The 23,210-nt window shown below is 37.3% G+C and overlaps 1 protein-coding gene across 1 annotated transcript in view; it reads right to left on the reverse strand.

The window, feature by feature from the left end:
- Positions 1–5,013: 5,013 nt before the first annotated feature.
- LOC120777050 (DNA N6-methyl adenine demethylase-like) overlaps positions 5,014–23,210 on the reverse strand; it is a 132,736-nt gene continuing 114,539 nt past the window's right edge. Inside the window, exons 4-5 of the mRNA XM_040108161.1 lie at positions 19,543–19,642; positions 5,014–5,183 (exon numbers count right to left, since the gene is read on the reverse strand). Of these exons, the coding sequence (XP_039964095.1) occupies positions 5,014–5,183; positions 19,543–19,642 (270 nt within the window). The remainder of the gene's footprint in view (positions 5,184–19,542; positions 19,643–23,210) is intronic.

Consider the following 23,210-nt stretch of genomic DNA (forward strand, 5'->3'; position numbering starts at 1 on the left):
TTAGGTACAGCATTAGAGTATGTGCGCTTAATAAAAGCTAGGTAATCAGCAGGTGGTAAGAAGTTGGAGTAAATAGACGACAATAAGTGCTTAGAAGTATAGAAATATGTATGTATATGAGCGAAAAAACCGATTGTTTCCAATGCATTTTAATATTTGTTAATAGTACATACCATATATGATACTAAAATCGTATTATTATGATGAGGTAAACTATTTTTTTGATAAATAACAAAAACAAAGGCAACAAAAACTCATACTTTTAGGTTTAAATACATTAAGAATAGGAAAAAAATTAACTGTGGCTGTACGAGAGCTATAATAACCTTCACAGAAGCACTTCTTATAAGTCAGTTTGTATGGCAGCTATATGCTAAGGTGATCCGATCGAAACAATTTCATTGCAGATTATAGTGTTTTCTTATACTATACTATGTGCCAAATTTCATAAAGATACCTCGTCAAATAAAAAAGTTTTCCCTACAAGAACTTGGTTTGGATAGGCCAGTTTGTATGGCATCTATATGCTATAGTGATCCGATCTGAACAATTTCTTTGGATATTGTAGCTTTGGCTTCTATCTGAACTCGCGCCAAATTTCATGAAGATATCTTGTCAAATAAACAAATGTTTCTGTACAAGGCCTAATGAGCATGTATGGCAGCCATGTGCAATAGTGAGTCAATCTCAAAAATTTGTACGGGGTTTGTAGTATAAACTCTCAGACTAATCTGTGTAAAATTTCATGTAAATATCTTGCCAAATAAAAAAGTTTTCCATATAAGAGTTTGTATGGCAGCTATATGCTATAGCAGTTCGATCTGAACAATTTTTTCGGAGATTGTAGCATCCCCAAAGCTAAAAATTTGTACTAAATTTTATAGAGATAGCTCGCCAAATAAAAAGTTTTCCATATAAGAACTTGATTTTGATCGTACTGTTTATATGACAGCTATATGCTATAGTGTTCTGATATCGGCGATTTCGACAAATGTGTAATACCTTTGCTAGTAAGGCGTCTGTGCAAAATTTTAGTTTCACATATCTAATACTATGGAACTAGTTCACGTATATAGAGACAGCTAGACGATTATGTTTATTCTCAAAGTTTCAAATAATTATATAAATTATATATGTCATACAAAAAGCTATGAAAACCTCTGAAAAACACGCTCATAACGCCATATCCAAACCTTAGTATTAGTGTATTTATTTAATTCATAAAACAATATCTTTGTGCACAAGTATGCGACGGCGTATGAGTTACTTTGACGTGTTTAAAGTCATGAGGCTGCGGCTATAAATATTTTATGGCTATTAAAATGCCGCAATTGAACGATTTCGCAATTTCGGCTGCCGCTTAAGTTAAGTGTCGTTTAGTTGTGTCGCAATTTAGTTCTTAAAGTGATATTTCTTAGACAACTGCTGTCATATATACCTACACATATTTAATGCTAGGCGTTTAACTAGTTATGTAATCGTTAGAAATGATTTACGTTTATTTTGGAATTTCGTAAATGCCGTTATTTATGTATTTTATTAGTTGGCTGTATAACTCAATGCAATTTTAAATTGTCGGCATAAATCAATTTAGTTATTTATACGATTATGTAAAGGATATACAATTATAGGAAGGATAAGTTAATTGAAGAAGGCTGAAGCAATAAATGAAATAAAAAATGCATGAATAATATCATATTCATGCAGCTGCGAAGATGTAAGCGTCAGCATTTCACATTTTTGACAAAATATTGAAAGTAAGAAAGTTGCAATAAATTCGAGGTTATGTATAAGTATAGATTATGAGTTCATTTAGGTATAAACTTAATCAACTTCATATATTTACTGCTAAATTAAGGAAAATAATATTTTAACAATATATTTTAATTTTTTATTGGTCACACATATCTCAATGAAAAAAAGCTTTTAAAAACCTCTCCTAAAAGCTTTTAAAAAGCTCTCCTAAAATTTTTTAAAAACTTTTTTTTCTACAAACGAAATGTGGAAGCTCTAAGTATGCTTTTTATGTAAGGTTTCCATTGACTTTTTTCAAGCTGCTTAGTACGCGCTTTTATTTTATGGTTTTTGAGTTAAAAATTATTACCTATTAAGGCTTTGTAAAAGTTTTGAAATAATAAAATATTTTATTTTAAGATTTTTTTATTCCTGAGATAATAATTATTAACTTTTAACGCTTTGTAAAAAGTTTTGAAATCATAAAATTTTTTTATAAAAAATAAAATAATAAAAATTGTTTAATTATCAAATTGAACATTCTTGCCACTTGAAGCTTTTACTAGATGGCGCTGCTGCGCAAAACCGCTTATTTGCTTAAGAATTATTTTTCAATCCATGTTTCTTTCATTAAGGATCCACTTTTATAGGTTTCTGGGATTTTAATTTGTACTTTTATGTTCTTTGAAACAAGTTGAGGAATCTTTATATTTTGGAACACTCAAATTATAGCTTGATATTTATTTTTACCTAAAGCTTCTACTAGATGGCGCTGTTGTATAAAATTACCCAATTGTTGGCAATTTAGTTTTTAATAAATTTTTTATTAAAGCAAAAATTTCTATTACAAAATTTTAATTCTAAAAAATCTTTAAAGTCGTATGAAAAGTATCAAAGTTCTTTAAAATAATAATTAAGTTGAGTTCCATATAAACAAGGAATTACTTATTTAAGCTTAATATAACTTTTTGGGTTAAGAAAAATATTTTTCTGTTCGAACAAGCTGATTTCTAATTTATTTTTGAGATATGCGATTTGAAAGAAACAGCTTTTGGAACTTTTTTTGAGATATATGATTTGAAATAATCAGCTTTTCAAACTTATCTTCAACGAAAGTAGACCTTAGATGGCGCTGATGTACCAATTTGCTTATTTCTACATATTTTGAACAAAAAACAAAGTATTATAACTTAAAATTAAGAAATTGGTTACTTTTTTATTGCAAAACACAACTTATTTCAGATTTGCTACAATAAATAATATAGTATAATTATGAAAAAATACCAAAAGAATCAAAAGAAAGCTGACGAAATGATAAAACAAATCTTTTGACCACAATTCCAACTTTACCTACCATTTTTGTAATGAAGTAGTAATCAACGGAAGACGCACACATTCTCAATCCAAGTGGAGACAAACGCCGTGATTACCATGAAAATACATTTTTTTTATTGAAAATATGATTGTAAAGCTCCCCTACTTCCATCGTTACTTAAACCGTTCAACAAAACAACTTCACGTAACAAAAGGACTAGGTCATGACAAGTTTGTTGACATCTTTTGCTATTACGACCTACCAAAAAATATATTACAAGGTCACTTACTTCAACCCATATCATCAACATGCATTAAATACTTATTCAGCTTTTTTGTTGCTGAAAAAATTTCCTTTTCAAACAACTAAAAATAGCAGCTTGCCACAAACGGCATGACGACACAATAGCACCAGGGCAACAGACGAAAAGTCATACAGCCGAAAAAGCTGAGAATTCTGCTGGAAAAATGTAAACCAAACGATTACCGACAAATATTATTTGAATGAGCGCGTGAATGGCAAGTAAACCGTAAACATGAAAAATACTTATAACAAAACTGCTTGTGGCAACGGAAGGGATATCCTTAACAGCCTGTTGCGGCGACATTACGTTGGCAGGCAATAAATATATGCGAGCGAGAAAAGGTCAAACAACCCGAAAAGGTTCGCATGCAATGCTTTTCTAAGAAAAAGTTAAGAAACGTAAAACGCCAGCCACAAGCTGCCACAAGGAATGAATGAGCGAGAAAGGACGCACGGAGTAAGTGTAAGTAAGGAGTAAGGTAGAGGCCACTCAATAAGAAACGAATCATTTGCGGACGGACTAGACGGCATGCAGACATTGTGGCTGGGACCTGGCTATAGACATAGAGAAAGACTTATTGCGTGGTAGAAGGGGAATACGCGCGCAACAAGAGGCAGGAATCCAAAGCAAAAAATATAAAAAAAGTTGTAGAAAAATTCGCTGAGACACACCGACATAATGCAAATAATACAATGAACCGTCTGCTGAATGACTGAATGACCAGAAAAAAGGTGATATATAAAATAATAATTCGAAGAAAGCACAAGACCCGCCGCCAAAGGACGACCAAAGCGCACGCAACGCAAAAGACGCCGCTGGCGCTGCTTAGCAAAAAGGATCAGCTGCGAAGATGCAAGGCAGTCGTTGACTCGTTGTTGTGACAGCAATGAGTAATTGTGCTGTTGTTTGGGTAGCAGTGTGTATTTCGCCCGCAGGAGCGTAAGGTAAAGCGACGCTAAACGTTTTATAGCGTAGTAATATGCTCAAGCATGCTTATTGAGCAATATCAATGAAGGAAGGCGACAACGACGACACGCAGGGGCTGCTGCCGGCCACGCAAGCACATGTACGCCAAGATTATACAATGTCACAGCGTAAATGAGCGACAAAGGCGTAAAAGGACATTTACAGAAGCAACAGGCAAGGTTGCTTACAGCACGACGTGCCACAACTTGAGTGGGCACTTGGCTGGCGCCATAAGGCAGCTTACAAGCGCAATGCTTGTTTTACGCAAAAAAATGCGGAAATAAAAAGTTTTCGGAAGAAAAAGCCGCTGGATAAGGATATGAACACACGCGCAAACAACAAAGCTGAAGGAAAAGTAGAAGTTTAGGGGACGCATTCATGCGGCATGCCACCGAGGGTGAGCGCAAAGTTCATTTAATATATTTTCTACACAAAAAAAAGATTAAAATAAAAATGGAACGCAAATGAAAAGGGTTAAAGCGTCAACAACAGGGGAGCGCTGGGCAACTGAGTGTCTGCGACTTCAATTTTTTGCACGCCCAGCAAGCAGGGATCGCAAAAGGGTCACAAAAGGGCCGACGATTACATTAAGCGGACACTTTTCACACTTCAACGCCCAGCATTTACAAGTAAGAAAAGTTGCCACAGACGCCAGCCGCCAGCCGCAAGCAAGCAACAGGCAGCAGCTAGACGTCTACAACGACCGTGTGCGCAGCATGATACGGAACTTTTGTTGTTGTTGCGCGCTTTGTGTGCGCAACTCTGTGTATGGTTGTATGGCAGACGGCGAGCGTGACCTTGACACAGAAGTGTCAGTGTTAGTTAGCCAGCGGGAGTTGTTAGCGCGTGCTGTTTGAGATGGACCTAAAAGAGTATACAAAAACAAAAAAAGAAATAACATGCAAACAACAACAACAACGAGGAAGTCATAAACATGCGCCCCAGCAACAGCAGGGATTTCATACAAGCCATTGACTACCGTTGTCGACGATGTAGGCTTCTGTGTGTGTATGTAGGCATGTGTTGGACGGCGCAGACCTTGGCACTGAACTTGAGCGCGCGCAAATAATTGCTGCTACCAGCAGCGGCGCAAGCAAAAGTAACGGTATATGATGGCTTTCGCAATAAGACTGAATGAGCAACAAGTTGCGCGTATGCCCGTGTATTGTTGTTGCGCGTATGCTTGCGTGTTGTTGTTGCGCCTTAGGGCACTGCGGTGTACGTTGTAGCTACCGTGTGGCTGTGTGGTGTGCGCTACACAGCCAGTCAGGCGAATGAACGCCTAAATGTTGCGCGCGGTGCGGCTTTTGTAGGTGACGCTTGAGATTTGGGCACGCGTTTTAGCTGTAAAGTATTGTTTGCAGCTTTTTTGTTGTTGTTTTTGTTGTCGTTGTTGTTTTTGCTTATAAGGTACACAAGTCGATTTTGCTTTCAATGCATACGTTTTTGTTACTGCCTTTTTATTGCGCACACGCACGCACACACACACTTACACAACGTATTCACAAAACCCAAATCGGCTTGACCCAGATAGTCAAGGCAAGGCAACTGCCAGCCGGCTGCTCAGCAACGCCGCCGGTGCTATAAGCCATTGTGATGACAGCTTGGTGAAACAAAATCAAAACCAAAGCCAAAATGTAAAAACAAAAACAAAAACCATAATAACTGAGGTGAGCTGTTAAGCGCTCCAGAAAAAAGTTTGCGCAGACAACGGCACTTCAGCGCCACGGCAGTGATCGGCGCCGGGCATTTCAATGTGGCATTATGTAAGCTAGACGGACCCCAAGCGCCGCAATGCCAGCTGTGCCACAGAGGCGTTGGCTGCCGTTTCGCATTTTGGTTGTTTTGCGCTGTCCGTGATTGTTGGCTGGCTAAATGTCTGGCCGGTTGCCGGATCTGGCTGGGTCTGGCATTTTGTGGACATTTGTGGGTATAACGTGACCGAATCACTCATGCCAATTGCGGCGGCAAGCCAAACGTTGTGTGACTCGGCGTGGCCGGTGATTTGCTAAAGTGCCAACAACAACAATAAAATGTCGGTATGAACGAACGAACGAATGGACGGACGGACGCGCGCATGCACGTATGAATGAATGAATGCGCTGACAGCAAACTGCGTTGCGCATTGAGATCACAGCAACGCCACAAGCCAACGCCGGCAACATACATAAGCGCACATAAATGACGCGTGCGTCTGGCATGGTGGCAAGCACCAGGCATACGACCGACATGGTGTGTTGGCAGCCACAGCGAGACGAGCCCCCAAAAGCTGAACGTACATTGAAATGCGGTTGAACCGTGCCATTGGAACGTGTGTTGTTGTCGCTTTTCAGTGAACGACGAGTCGCGCAATAGAAGGGGCAGGTGTCAGTTGCATGACTGCCAGGGACAGACACAACGCGCCGCTAGTGTGGTATCTGTTGCTGTCAAGACGCTGACAGTGAGGCGCGCACGCACATGCACTCACCACACACACACAGACACACTAATACAAAAATCATTGTGTGGCACACGTAATGGCATGCGCCAAGGCCAAAATGTCTCAATTATGCCGCTTAACAACGCGCGCCTCTAGGTGATGCAGGTCGCGGTGGCGCGGCGCGCCGTTTGCTTTGATTGCCGCATTTTGTTGTCGTTGTACGCAAAGACAGCGTCATAGACGTTAAGACAGGCGTCGCGCTGCCTGTCATGCAAACAAATTGACTATTTGAACGCGCGCGCTCACCTAGCTATATGTACCTCATATGTGTAAGCGTAAAAGTGTGTGCGCGCCCGGCATGACGTAAAACATCAAATGACTTCACGGCCGCAAAGAAGTGCGCGCAGCACCAGGCATGACAAAAACAAAGGCGGTAAAAAAGAGTAGCATAAAAAAAAGCAGCAGCAAATCGTAAAAGCTGATATGTCAAACGGTTTAGCTTTGTTGCCACCACGCGCCGCGTGGTGTTTATACAAGAACAACAACAACAACAACAACGTGTAATGGCAGTTCTTCAACATTGTAAAGCTGGTGTGGTTGCTGCGACAACTGCAGTGTGACCAGTGCAGTGGACACGCACATAAACGCATGCCGGCAACCAATGTGCAACATCAGCAGACATATTGAGTGGTGGCACGGCGATTTCGATTTTTTTTGCTGCTGCCACTTAGTAGCCATTTGTTGGTCGATTGCCGTGTGCCGTTAATTGGTTGTGCGTTGCATTGTAGCTATGAGGAAATTGTAAAGTTTGTGTAATCGCTTTGCAACTGTGTAGACTGCTTGACGCGTGGTTGGAGAATGAATGCATTAGGGGTGTTCTGTATTCCTCGTTTTTGTTATTTTAATTTACAATTTCGTTCGCTACAGAATTTTTAAGGTATTGATAAAAAATGAAAATTAGAGTATTAGGGTGGTACTATAAAAAAATTTTAAAAAAATTTTGATTTTGTATTTTTTTAATTTGACAAAAATTCTTTTTTTATTGGGGAATTAGGATCTTAATAAAACTGAAGAATGAATGCATTAGAGTTGTTCTGTTTTCCTCGTTTTTTGTTCTTTTAATTTACAATTTCGTTCGCTACAGAATTTTTAAGGTATTGATAAAAAATGAAAATTAGAGTATTAGGGTGGTACTTCTTCTATTAAAAATTAAAAAAAAATTTGTTTTGTATTTTTTTAATTTGACAAAAACTCTTTTTTTATTAGGGAATTAGGGTCTTAATAAAATTGAAGAATTAATGCATTAGTGTTGTTCTGTTTTCCTCGTTTTTTGTTCTTTTAATTTACAATTTCGTTGGTTACAGAAGCTTTTAAAGGTATTGAAAATGAGAGTATTAGGGAGGTACTTCTTCTTTTAAAATTTTAAAGTAAATACAATGTTTTGTTTTTCTATTTTTTAAGTTGACAAAAATTCCTTTCTTATTAGAGCATCAGGTTTCGTAATATAGTAGGAGAATAAATGTATTAGGGTTGTTCTGTTTACCTGTTTTTTGTTGTTTTAAGTAACAATTTCGATAGTTAAATTTTTTTTTTAAATATTGATAAAAGTTAAAAATGAGGTTAATAGGGTGGTACTTATTCTATTAAAAATTTTACGATAAATAACATTTTTGTTATTCTAGTTTTTACCTTTACAAAAGAATTTCCTACCTTATTAGGGAATTAGGGTCGTAACATACATAGTTGGAGAATGAGCCCATTTCATATTAGAGCATTAGGTCGTTATATATATGTACATACATATGTATATATCTTATTGTAAATTTTGAAATTTTTGCTGTTATATTTTTTAAATGAAAAAAATTAAAATTCATATTTTTCCAAAATCAATAGATAAATATAGGTACATACATACGTATGTCCTATTTTCAATGATAGATATGATAAATATGTAAAAAAAATCACATTTTTTACATTAAGATAGACACGTGCAGACAAATAAAAGTCCAATTTTGTTCAACAAACCGATTTTTTAAATGAAATTAAATAATTAGAACAACCCTAATGTATGAACAAATTATTGTAGCAATAAAATATGTATATTCAGAAACTCCCTCGTAAAGAATGTAAATGAAATATTGCTAATATTAAATGATAGTAAAAAATAAAACCAACCAAATGTAAAAGAAATATTCAGAAAAACTCATTCATAAGTGTTTACATTTAAAAGTATACTCGTCGGTAAGTATAAATTAAACATTGCTGAAAAAATAAGTATTTCAAATAAAAATATAAAATTAGAACCACCCTAATTATATAGTTATATAAAATATTGGCACTTAATTATATAAAGATTTCCATTTGGGGATAAGTAAAAGTCAAATAGTGCTGAAAAAATAATTAAATTTCATAGAAATATTAAAATCGCCCTAATATGTATGTAAAAAAAAAATAATTTTTTATTTATATTTATATAAGTACTCATCTATATATGTATATTAATTAAATTTTGCCCAAAAAATAAGTGTTTTTAATAGAAATAAAAAATTACAACCACCCTAATGTACTTAAAAAATTTGTTCACATCTATTTACATTTTAGTTAAACATCAAACATTCGTAAAATATAAAAAAATAATAAAATTAAAATTTTATAACCACCCTAATGTATTGAAAAAAAATATTCATATCTATTTATATTTAGATACGTATTCGTAGATAAATATAAACACACTCGGAGCTTGTTAAATATGTTACGCTCTACAGCTGGGTGCGTGTGACACCTTACGAATGTCTTTCAGCGGCAACAACTGACAGACAGACTGACATGTACGTGAAGCTTTGTGGTCAATTAGAAATCCATCGACAGCGATTAGTCACGCGCAATCAGTCACTTAACCAATCACTGAAGCGCATAGAGGCTTAAGCCAGTTAGACACGACAGTTTTATTAGATTTTTTCTCAAACGATTTTGATATTGAGTGATGTTGACATGAGTGTGGCGTGATTGTGGCGAGCAGCAGGTGGTTTAAGCGGAAGTTATTTAAGAAGTTGCATATAATGTGATAATACTTGATATTATGCGGAGATTTGTGTAGAAATTAGAGTGGGGAATTTAATGATCCAATCAAATGATTAATTTTTTTTACCAACCTCGGCAAAAAATATAAGTTTTTCGAACTCTAAAGCAATTCTTTAATTGAAATATTTTATATTACCAGATGTGTTTGAGATTTAGGCTACTACTTGGTCAATAATCAATCGATTTTTGAATTTATAAATCCAAGTCTTCTAGTGGATTCTATGAGCTGCAAATAAGTCAATGCGCCTGAATGTATGCTACAATTTTCAAAATTGTTGGATATATTCAATAAAAGTTGAGTATGTTTTCAAAAAGTATATAAAACTGACATCTAATATGGAACCACCACTCAAAAAAAGTTCCAGCTTTGCATTGAATACTCACTAGGAACTTTATTTCACCAACGTGCAACAAGTTGGCAGCACAAAACTCACTGCAACCATTATTTGTCAGCCAATAAAGTAGCAACACTTTGATGACACGCTGATAGAGCCAATGGCTGTAACTACATAACATACAACAACAACAAAAACAATTTACAAACTGTAGTTTCCAAGTGCAACATTGCCAAACTCCATCGGCTGCCACACAACCAACGCGAGTATGTACGTATGTATGTGTGTTGCAAATGGAATATGAAAATTTCGCGTACGCGAATGGTGCTGCACCTAATTTTTTTAGCTTTTTGTTTTCTCTCGCCGGTTAGACCAACAATCGATAAGCAAACATGTAGTGAGGATGCACAGCAGTTGGACAACGGTGCATTGCTATGCGATGTGGCATGCTGCCCGGCACGCGTTTACAGACCAGCGCTGGAAACTGGAGCAAAGTGTCTGTGTTTTTTGCCGAAAAAAAAATAACATTGAGATTATGTGCGCGTGCAACCTAAGTTTACAATCCGGCAATTGATCCTTTGCTGACGCTTTGTTGTTGTTGTCTACAACACGACTCCACTATGTGGGCGCAGTGCAACGCAGTGGCAAAAGTGTGCCAGTGCACCAGCCAACCAGCACATGACATGCAGTTAGTCGGTCGGTCGTTCGGCTGGTTGCATGCCACACTGTCCTAGTACGCTGGGTTGATAGCTGTAAAAAGCATAGCGCATTTGCTGGTTTTATTGAAATTTCATTTCATTTTCACTCGTACAACAAACACCGTCGGTCCATATTACCAGTTGAAGTTGTGGCTGGAAACGCTGAAAAGTCACTGGTGAACTTGAAATGCAGCCAAAATTGTAACTTTATCTTATTGTCAACTCGGTATGGCACACATACACATACAAAGCGATTTAAAAAACTTTACAGTTAGTGGATTTGTCTGTCTGCTGCAGGCTGCTGTCTTCATGCCACACTAGAAACTTTCGCTATGCGCTCGCTGTGGCACTCGCAGTCATAAAGCCAATGCAGACACGTACTGTGCGCGCATAAAAGTATGCAACAAACTGAATAAGAGTGCTGCCGTGTCAAGGTGGTAAAAACAAATAAAAAAAATTAACTTTGGCTGCTCCGAAGCCCTGATATTGTTGTGAGTTCCTTATAACATAAGAAGGTATACAAAGATTTCTGCAGGGACGATTTTGTATTTGTGAAGGGTATTAAAGTTAATGTTTTTTGTGAATATACATATATTTTTTAGAGTCACCGAAGTTTCCTTCTGTGTGTTACAAACTACATGGCAAACTTAATATACCCTCCTCAGAGTAAAAATATGGGAAAAAATATTAAAACAAGTTTTTAAAATCAAATTACTACTTTTCCATTAAACGGTTGTTGTATTGACTAAATGTAAAAAAAGTAATGGACTTGACTAAATCTAAACAAGAAGGTCATTGATATCATAAAGTGTAAATGAAAGGGCTCTTGACTCCAAAAGTAAATAGAATTTGTTAACTTAACTAAATGTCAACAAAAAATGATCATTGACCTCATAATGTAAAGGATCATGAAAATCATAAAATGTTAACAAAAAGAGTAATTGACGCCAGAAGTAAAAAAAGTTGTTAGCTAAATCAAAACGAAAAGTTTATTGAACTCGTTATGTAAACAAAGAGGCCATTGACAACTGAAAATGTAAACAAAACGGGCCATTGATTTAAATAAATGCAAAGAGAGGTTGTTGACTTTACTAAGTTGAACCAAAGGGTCATTCACCCGATAAAATGTAAACAAAGGCTCATAAGTATAGAGGCAATTGACTCCTTAAAAATTAAACATTGGGGTCATTGACACCATAAAATGTAAACAAAAGGTTCATTTAGCCAAATGTAAACAAAGGTTGTTGCCTTCGCTTAGTGAAAAAAGGTTGTTGACTTTACTAAGCTAAACAAAATAGTAATTCAACAAATAAAATTTGACCTCATAAGTTAAAAAAAGGATATTGACTCCTTAAAAATTAAACAAAGTTAAAAGTTTCTTTTTGTCAAAGAAGCTGTTTGGAGCCACTTTTACTGGACAACGGCCAAAATAAAGTCCTTGTAGGTACTCTTTTATTTGATAAGATATCTTCACGATATTTGGCATAAATTATCATTAAAGCCAACACTATAATCTACGAATATATTATTCAGATCGGACCTGGTCGATCAATATCCAGAAAAAATTCATTTATATTCTTTTATTCTATGATAAATGTGAAGCTTTTTAAAAAAACTATTTTTTTAACAATTTTTTTCAAAAATATTACTATAAGCTATTTTAACCCTCCAAACTTCTTTTGACACTTCTTTGAAAGACTTCAATCAATCAAAAATGATTTTTTCTATTCAAAATTGTTTTTTCCCAGCGAGATCAGTAGTCAAAATCATCAATTTAATTAGTCTTCAGAAAAGGGTCAACCCAATTCAATACAACTTTGTTAAGAAGGGTAACTTAACGACTATTTACAACTCCCCTCCAACTGATGCAGTTTATTGAAAGCAACAACAGCTGCTTCACAGTCGAAGATTACGTAAACGACTAAAGTTATTTCTATACAAAAGACACAGCGTGAAATCAGGGTCATTGAGCAACAGTTGAGCAATCATAACCCAAGTTCATCGTACGGCTGGTGCGACAATCAAAGAAAACGCAAAGTAGCAAAACATAACTGTGCACTTACATATCAAAAGCGACCCAAATCCAAATAAGATTTGCCCTTGAAACTAATAAAACCAGACGACGATAAAAACATTTCCGTGTTCGACTTGGGTCAAAGTCAGCCAACGTAGAGTGTCAAAGCCATATAATAGACAAAGAAGACGGGGGTAGGGCTAATGCAGCACAGAAAAAATGTTCAACACATCTTTACAACGAGCGACGCGCTCCACGTCTGGCCACTACCGGCAGACGTCAACAGCATTTGCACAATAGCAACAAGCCCGACCCGGCCATGCCACAGACACCGGCTGCAGACGCAACCGGCTTGCCAAGGGTTCATATTACAGCCACAAAGTGAATACATCACGTGCGGAATTGTAGCAATGTTTTGCCAGCACCCGACTAACACTGTTGGGAATACCCACGCGCTATCTACCAAGGAGACTACGAGCAGCACAGAAGTCGTCAGCAACCGGCAACCCGTAGCTGGCAGCCGGCAGCCGGCAAAACATGCAGAGCAACAGAGCATTGCCAAGCTGCGACCATAATAAAAGCGACCGTCAACCGTCAACCAAGAGGGTTGTTGGCTTCCGCAAAGACGGCTTGTCGTATGCCGCTTGCTGAACGAATGAGCATTTCGCTCCAACGAACGAATAGTCAAACAAGACCATTCAGCAGACAGCTGGCAGCAACCGGCAGCCAACAAAGCAGTTAAAATGTATGTGAGGAAACTAAGAAGCAGCTATCTTCTGTGTCTATGTTGCCAAGTAGCCCCTCCAGTCAGTCGAGTCGTACGTACGGTATATGTAGCAAGCAGTGTCAATGACAAGTGCGGCGGCGGCGGCGACGACGACAACGTGCGCTGAGCCGGCGTTGACAATGGCGGTGTGGCAACGTAGTACGAGCAAGCATGTGGCATGTGGCGCGCACAAGTGACCCTTGAGGCATCCGCTTACGGTTTGTTAGCGACCGTAGTGCTCATATTAATCGACATGAAGCTGCTTACACGTCAAAGCGCTTGGGTTCTTGTGTGCTTCACGGCATATACGGCAAATGCTCAGGTTGCTGCTGGTGCTTGGGGAACCCTCAAAGAGCTGCGTGAGCGCACATTTGCCTTTACCTTCGCCTGTCTTTGCTTTTGTCAATGCCGCCGCCGGGTCTACATTTGGGCTACTTGCAACTTTACTTTTATTATTTTTCTTTTTTTTGTTGTTGTGGTTGTACCCAATTTTATCGTCTGCGAAATCAACACAAACCGTTTTCAGTGGCATTGACTGTGTCGCCGGCCTCATTGGCGTGCTCGTGCTGTTCAGCGTTCACGTGATGCGTGTGATACGCTTTGTCTGCCGCTCTATTGCCTTCGCTTGCGGTGTGAACGTGCGTGTCAGCGCCATAGTACAAGCTATGACTTGGCAGTTGTCTGTCCGCAAAAGGGATTTGTGCGTTTCTTTATGGGGGAACAGCGAATCAAAGCGCCCAAGGTACGAGTAAATGAGTGGATGTGTGGAAGTGGTAAGTGAAAACTGTTGTCGTGCAGTTAAATGGTGGAACACCTAGTGCCCAGACAAATCGTCTGCTGCTGGTCTGTAGCGCCTTCCCATTATGTACAATAGTTGTTGTAGCCTTTGAAGACTGGCATTAGCTTTAGTGGCCGCAAAGATATGGTATAAAAACGGCAATGCGCAAAATACGCGACCAGCAAGTGAAGTGGCGGAGTTTGAGTGTTTCACCAGGAGAACGGCTCAAGTGCGCTGATAAACGCGGTAGTCTTTCCACCTACCTGTTGTAATCTAGACATACAGTGTGTCACTATGGTAGAAAAATTGCAGTTAAAAATTTAATGATGTAAAATTTACATAGAAATAAATGCATGCAGTGAAAGCTGATCTGCAAATATATCGATTATAATATTTTTATGAGTTTAAAATTATCGATAAAAAGTAAATTGTCGATAACATGTTCGATATTTTGTGGAAGCCATCCATAGTATTTTTGGTATTTGTGAAATGCCGAAAAAATAAATTATCGATATCATCATATAAACATATCGATTATTTTTATATATTTCATACTGAAAACATGTTCGAGGTTTAGTGGAAACTATTCGTAGTATTTTTAATACTTGAAAACTGCCGATAAACAATAAATTATCGATAGCTTCATAAAGTTATCGATAATTTTTATATATTTTAAACTGAATTTCATTCGTGAAAAGTTTGATAAGCAATGTGAAGATATAAATATCAAAACTATTGATAATACGATACTTCATATTTGCATACATATACATATGTATATGTACATATATTTGATTGTATTGATAAAAATATCCATATTATCGACAATACGATATTTCTTAAATTTTTTTGTTCGGAAAAATAAGCGATAGCACTTTTGTGCTTGCGCATAACTGTGCTTATTCGAGTGTTTCAAATATTTAAAATATTATCGTGGGTATAGAAAACTATCGGAAAAAATGAGTTATCGATAACATAATTCTATTTTATCGAATTTAAACTTATTAAATTGTTTGAAATGTTATATAGAGTAAAGAGACTGTCGATAAATAATAAATTATCGATAACATCATGCAAAGTTATCGATTTTACACATTTGTGGTTGCGCATAACTGATAAAAGTGCTTATTAAATTCGATAGTGTAGAAAGCTATCGAAAAATAATGAATTATCGATAATATAATCATATTTTATCGACTTTAAACATATAATATTAAAATAACACCAAGAGTTTAAAAAACTATCGATCAACAATTAATTATCGCTAACATTATGTAAATTTGTCGATGTTGTACTTTCGAGATTATGAATAACTGATAAGTGTTATTCAGAAACTACAAAGAGTATATAAAACTATAAAAAGCAAAAAAATATCGATAATATTTATGTACTTTTATAAGATATGTATCGACTTTACACTTATTGGGTTGTTTAAAAACTGTTTAGAGTATATATTTCATAATGTTGGAAGAAAAGCAGCTTTGTCAAAAACTATAAAGGAATATATCTAAAAATCGTTAATTTCAATTGAAATTTTGAAATAAAATCGAACCTTAATTTTTTGAGAAACCGTTTGGAGGGAAACCATTAAAATTTATTCGCCGTAAAATCCATTCAAATCACCGTAAAACGACATCCCACTACCACCAAAGAGATTTATTTGCACTTTCCGCTTTTGAATATGGCAACGCTGAGAGCAACGTACACCGCATTGAGACATCAACCGGCAGCAAACGAGCACGCGGTTCGCAAGCTCTGAACCAGATGGAGACCATACACAACACAAGGCAATGGAAAGCTGGGCCAAAGACAGCATGCAACACACCAACAAACTCGTGTAACGGTATGTAAGCGGAGTAAGTGGAGCAAGTGAATGTGGCCAGACCGGCACACAACTGGGTGAATGGGCGACCAGGGTAATGGGCATTAAATGGCGACGTCGAGTGCGATGGCTATGGCAACCAGCAGCTACAACGCCGTCGAATGTGCCACACAAAAACAATTTGTAAGCGTCATGTGGCGGCATTTCTTTGACACAAAGACAACGCGCACACACGGCATTGAGTGTGGGAATGAATGAATGAAAGATTGCAACGGTGGTGCGGTGAACTTGCCGCAATGCTGATGACGATGATAGCTTAAACGACGCGCTAACGCAGGCAACGCGCGCTCCTAAGGGGAAATAAAAAATGAACAAAAAATAGCAACGAAAAAAGCGTTGTTGCTTAGCGCTCGCACAAGTCAAGTGTAATGGTGACGCATTGCCAACTGTCGTCGGACTGGCGTCTGCCATGCATTTGCGCGCATGTTACTCATACCTGCCGCGCGGTCCGTAACTTTGCGCGCGCACACACATGTCGTTGCGCCGCAGATCGCTTGGACGATTGGTGGGTTCACTGATTGTTTTGTCGCTACACACATTGTTGTTGTTACTCCTTTTCTTCTTTTTCGTGTAAAATGTCGCAGCGCGCCAGCGACACTGCAGATTTAATGCCGCGACGTTAAACCCCAAAGGCGTTAGCGCGGAAAGATTGCGACACGGCGCCATGTACAGAGATTACGGTAAGTTGGCATGAGGCGCGTATGTGAGGCGAACGGTGGAACATGAGGCGCACACGTGTATATATGTGTGTTTATACAAAATCGTGTAAATAAAAGCGTGTGAGCTTCTGCATGTGCGATATAAAATGAAAACGCAAGCAAGTTGTATGAGTGTTAGGTGGATATACACACTTGCCACAAGCGACTGCCGAGCCAAGTGCAGCAGGTGAGGGAGGTGCGCGCATACAAGTACGCATAAGCGCGCACACACACGCAGACAAATATATGCTTTGTCATTTCGATGCCTGGCATTGGTTGGAGCTGTCTGCCGGCAAGTTACCTATCCATACATATTGGTATGTGTATATGTACGCATGTGAGTGCAACAAACATCAAATTGTTTTGTTATGCTGTCGTCTTTATGTTCGCCCGGCTTTTGTTGATGAATTGCCAGCTATGCGCTTGCGAGCAGACGCGCGCCAGACGCCTTGCCAGACAGACAAATCGAAATGGTAGGTGAACTTTTCTTGTCAACGCACTGAAAATTGTCGTTGTCATTGTTGTTTTTGTTGTTGTTGTTGCCGTAGTTGTAGTCGGAGGTGTAGCATAAAAGTTTATTGTCTTCGCCGTTGTGGCAGTAATGACTGCTGTGCGTTTGGCGTGGTTGCCTTGACATTGTCATCGCCACCAGCGCAGCAGCGTTGCCACATGCATACATAGGTGTGTATATGTATGTACATTTACTGCTTATAGCATGGCACCCGGACGTCTATGCATAGCAATGGCATTGGCAGCTGGCAACCGCAACTTGAAGTTGCTGCTGTCATTTTAGCCATGCGGTAGCTAGGCATTTGATACACGCTATCATTAAACGTGTGTAAATATATGCATATGCCTATGTATATACATATATATAATATATATGTACATACAGCATGTACATACATATAATATTATAGATGACTTAGCTTATGTGCGCACTTTTTGTTTGCCATAACAATGCTTTTGGTATTTCATTATCGGCTTGCCACACAAGTCAAGAGCAGGCAATGTCATCATTAGTCGCCGCAAACAGTCATATATGGCAGCAGCAGCAGTTTCCGCGTCATGTGGCAAGCAGTTGTTGCGGATACAGCAGACAGAAATCTAGAATATCGCAATCTTTTAGTGTTTATGCAAGGTTAGGGTAAACTTCTGCTTCATTGCTTCACTTTCTCTCATGCAAAGATGCTGTTCTTAGACATGACGAGCAGATTCATTGCGAGAAATTGTTTGATGACCTCCATGCAAGGCTTTATGCTGTCTAAATGCCCGTTTGTTCAGTTAAAAGTTCATTGTTAACCTATCAGAAAGTTCTTCTATTGTCTAATTTTTCGGTTGCTAAGTAGGATCTTACATCGCCAAATCGTTTCTCAGTTTAGTTTGCTGAAAGCTTAGCCATCTGATATTTTCTTACTTCTCTCTCTCTCTACTCTTTCTAATACCAAGTAAATCGCTGTTACTTTGAACCAGTATATGACCTTTAAAACCTCTTACAAAATTCCTTAAAAAAATCTCTAGGTAATATACTAGAATGGTCACCTAAAGTCCCAAGATCTTTATTTTGTAATTTGAGAGGAAACAACCATAATATAACTACTAAATAGTCAACAACTACTCCCGACCGTTCGTAAGGGAAGTTAGACCTATCACTAAAAAAACTTCCATATAAATACCTTATCCAATAGTTAGTGCAGAGAAACATTTGAGACTGGTGTAACCCATATTTAAACTCAAGACAACGAAAAACTCACTTTAACAGCCATTTTTAGGCCTTACAGTTCTAAGTTAGAAGTTCTAAAGACTTTTACGTGACCTTCATACTATATAATCCACAATTCAAGGTGATTTTCTAATCTAAAAATAAAAAAAATCGAAATTTTTGTTCATATATCGATAATTGCTCCAAAATATGTCCTCAGAAGAGTTTTTCAAAATTCGAATTACTTTTGAAATTACAGCCTTTTTAGAGAGGTGGCAACTCGAGCGATTTAGTCAGCACTGCTGCAACAACTCCTAGACAGCTGGAGGAATTTTAAAAGCATTTTTTGTGAAAATAATGTTATTGAAAGACTTGTAACAAAATTTCAAGTTCTAAAAAATCAAAAAATCAAATTTTGAAAATTGCGCTATTTTAAAAAAATTCAGAAAAGTTAAAAAAATACAGAAAATTTTTTAAAAATATTTTTGCCGAAAACTATTTTTTAAGTAGCGTCCATTTTTCGCATGAAAAGATAAACAATTTAACATCTAAGCTCTCATAATACCATTTGTAGAGATTAAACATATAACATTTTTTGTCTTCTGATGACCACGAGAGTGAAAATCGTGAGATGATGGACACACCCTGTTTTCATTTTGCCTTTAACCACAGGTAACTTCGCGTAATTTAATTTTTTTATATAAACTTTTAAAATATTAATGAAAAAAATTATAAATAGTTTCAAACTTTTTTTTGGTTTTAGATCGAAATTCATTCACCTTAACCTTAATTAATAATTTTATTACGCCAATTATTTCTAAAGCTGATAATGAGAAATAAAACTCGTCACTTACCCCAGTTGTTGGTGTTCCATTGCCCGTTGTGTTACGCGCTTTACCGCGTCCACGTTTCTCCGCACGAATCGGTTGACCATCGGCACCGTAGATAATCTATAAATAGAAAAACAAATAAATACATTAAAACAAATTCATGATTGTAAGAGAAAACAAAATAAATCAATAAACAGTTCAACTTTAATAACTCGAAGTTTGTTCGGGGATTAAGCTGATTCGAGCTAGGGCAGCGCTCTCTGGTAATTAACCTGTAACTTAACTTGAAATTTTTTGTGGAATATGGTGATTGGAGTTAGGGAAGTTCAACTGTATATACAAAAATTACGAAATACTAATATATATATACATACATACATATTAATGTCTTTTTATTATTTATGCTAAAAACCATACACGGTACAGTCTGTATAACGCTATTCATAATACTTGGATTAGTTATAGAATTATATACATATGTATAAATAAACTACAAACAACGATAATTTTTCAATTTTCACAAAAACTGAACTCAACATCACATATCACTTTTATCGGTGTGTGTCCCAGCTACTAGAAACCGCATATTCACCACACAAATGTATGCAACCGTTCTCAAACACATCATTTGTTCTCAACGCACTGAGTTGAAAATATGAACTCACCAATTAACTACGGAAGAGAAGTAGCAACTGGTTTAGTTATTCGCTATTCAACACTTTATAGCAAATGTTCAAATTTGCAAGCTGCAATTAGCCAATACACAAACCGTAAAATAAGCACTGACGGAAACCAACTCTTATACCACTTAGAGCGGATACATTCCATTAACATTTCATGCAGTGTTAGAGATTTTTGCTGCATTCATTTTCCGACTGTTCCTAGATAGGGGGGGGAGGCCTCAAAAAGCATTCAATTTTAAAATATGAAACGGAATTCATTTCAATCAGAGCATTTGTGACGAAACAAGGGCACGGCGATATTGAGGCAGATTTTGTTTAGTTAATAACTAACTGTCATTCATGATATAATATATTAAGTATTAGTTAACTATCAGATCAAATAACTCTAAACGTAAAGTATTTCATTTGTTTCTTCAAAAAAGACTTACTTCTGAAAAATCAATTCGGAAGTCATTACGTTCATTATCGGAGAGCCTGAATTATGGATTAATTTTGTTATTTATACATACAAGTTTCCAAATATCAATAATTAGCTTTTGTTTCGATGATGACTATTTTCTCATTGCTGTATTTCAAGATGAAGGAAAATAGTCTCACCGATTCGAAAAATAGCGCCACTTGCATGACACAGTTCTTATTCTCCCTATGCAGCTTTAGGCAATATTGTTTTTGGGCGTGGGATAGATACAATTTTGTGCAATGCATAATCGAACTACTTTCAATTTATAGAGAAGAAGCTTTCTACCAAGTTTCTGAAGAATACTTCAAATACAATTCGCCAATTTACAACTTACAACATATGTTGCATGCACTAACAGGAGAAAAGAGAAACAGATATATGGCTATCAAATTGATATTTTCATTCTGACATTAATGTAAAATTTATCTATCTGAATTATATTACATTATTTCAAATGGCCATATTGTGAAATAATATGTTGCGAGCAACATGTTGCTAGACAGTACATAAGTAAATTGCTCTGACTTTTGGATGAAAATGTTATATGGAAAGAATTAAAACAATAATATTAATTTGAGGGAAAATTTTAAGGCAAAAACAACAAAAGTATTAAAATACCCTTCACAAATGAAAAAATTTTCAATTCAAGTACTTGATTTTGTTTGGTCAGTTTATATGGCAGCTATATGCTATAGTTGTCCGATTTGAAAATATTTTTTTGAGATTGTAACAATATCTTGGATAATAAACTACGCAAGATTTCTTGCAGATATTTTGTTAAATAAAAAAGTTTTTCATATAAGGACTTGGTTTTGAGCGTTAAGTTCGTATGGCAGCTATACCCTACAGTTATACAATTTGAATAATTTATTCAGATATTATAGCGTTAGCTTAGAGATTATTATATGCTAAATTGCGTGAAGATATCACTTCAAATAAAAAAGTTTCCATACATGGTCTTGATTTTGATCGTTCAGTTTGTATGACAGCTATATGTTATAGTGGTCCAATATCGGCGGTTCTGACAAATAAACAGCTTTTTGAAGAGAAAAGGACGTGTGCAAAGTTTCGAGTCGATATCTCAAATAATGAGAAAGAGACGGACATTGCTAACTCGACTCAGCTCAACACGCCGATCATTTATATATGTACATATGTATAATTATATACATATGTACATACATATTCTATAGGGTCTCTGACGTCTCATAACTTAATGTACCCTGATCAGGGTATAAAAAACTATATAAAATAAAATTATATAAAGAAATTAATTGTAATTCGAATTGAAATATAACCGGTTTACATACATATGTACATATATATGCCTGAATTTATTACATTTTTCACATGAAATGGCACTTAATACTTTTCCTTTCTTTTACCTACATTTTTTACACACACATACGGCATGTAAGTACATAAAATAAATCTATGTATATTTATATGACTACACTCATACTATATACAAATATACATATATGCATCTTCACAGAAATGCATTTCTTGAGTCACATTTGCACCATATGTGCGCACGCATTGCCCTTAACATGGAAACGGACTCCGATTGCCGTTACACGCGAACGAACGAGCGTTGCGCCTGTCAAGGCGTACATACGTTGCATGTAAAAATAGCCGACGCCAACGCCAATGCCGCCATCCGTCAACCTTTGGCCGCCAACTACCGCTAACCGCAACGCATGTGCGAGCACAGCCCCCAAAGTCAAAGTGTGGCGATTGCTTTCTACAAATAATTAGCCGACAGTTAAGCGCGCACATACGCGTCGCAGCTTCGCAGGAGTGCCACAAGAATGTGCAACACAGCCATCAACGGCATAAGCAGCCACATAAAAATAGGCACAAAGGCAGCTGAAGGCGCTACTACATCGGAAGCAACGCTTGGTGGCTGGTTTGGGTGTAGAGGGAGGCGGTCGTGTGACTGCTTGGTATGATGGGAATGCAGCGGCCGCGGCGCTGCCACCACTTTGAATGTCAACATTTTTGGTGGATGGAAAGGAGGAGTGAGAAAGCGCGCACTGACACTGACAGTTATATTTATATAATAAATACATATGTACATATACGCGGTTGTGCCACAAATGCAATGAGATTGTGCCACAAACGCTATGTGGCATCCACCACAGCAGCCAACGCCAACAAACGCCGCACACATGCGCGCAGCTGTTCGTTTCGAAGTTGTTATTGTTGTTGTTGCAGCTTTGTTAATGGCGCTGCTGTTGCGGGCTATACACGGACCCGTTCGGTGTGGCAGCAATTAAAAGCGACACGAAATGCATGCAGCCGCCGGCAAGACGTTGCTGTGCGCCCGAGCGCTGTGCCACGTTGCAACAGGACTGGCCTGGAGTGGTGTGGAGTGGAGATATTGGTTGGCACGCGTGCGCACATATGCCGCGGCGCGCCACTGGCACAGCAACACATCCCCGCCAGACCGTGTTGCATGCACCGGATGAAAATATAATTCACTTAATGCGCCATTTGTTATTGTTTTGTTGCTGTTGTTGTTGTGGTTGTTGGCAGCGCTTTG

The sequence above is a fragment of the Bactrocera tryoni genome, chromosome 5, assembly GCF_016617805.1.
Source record: "Bactrocera tryoni isolate S06 chromosome 5, CSIRO_BtryS06_freeze2, whole genome shotgun sequence".
Classification (NCBI taxonomy): domain Eukaryota; kingdom Metazoa; phylum Arthropoda; class Insecta; order Diptera; family Tephritidae; genus Bactrocera; species Bactrocera tryoni.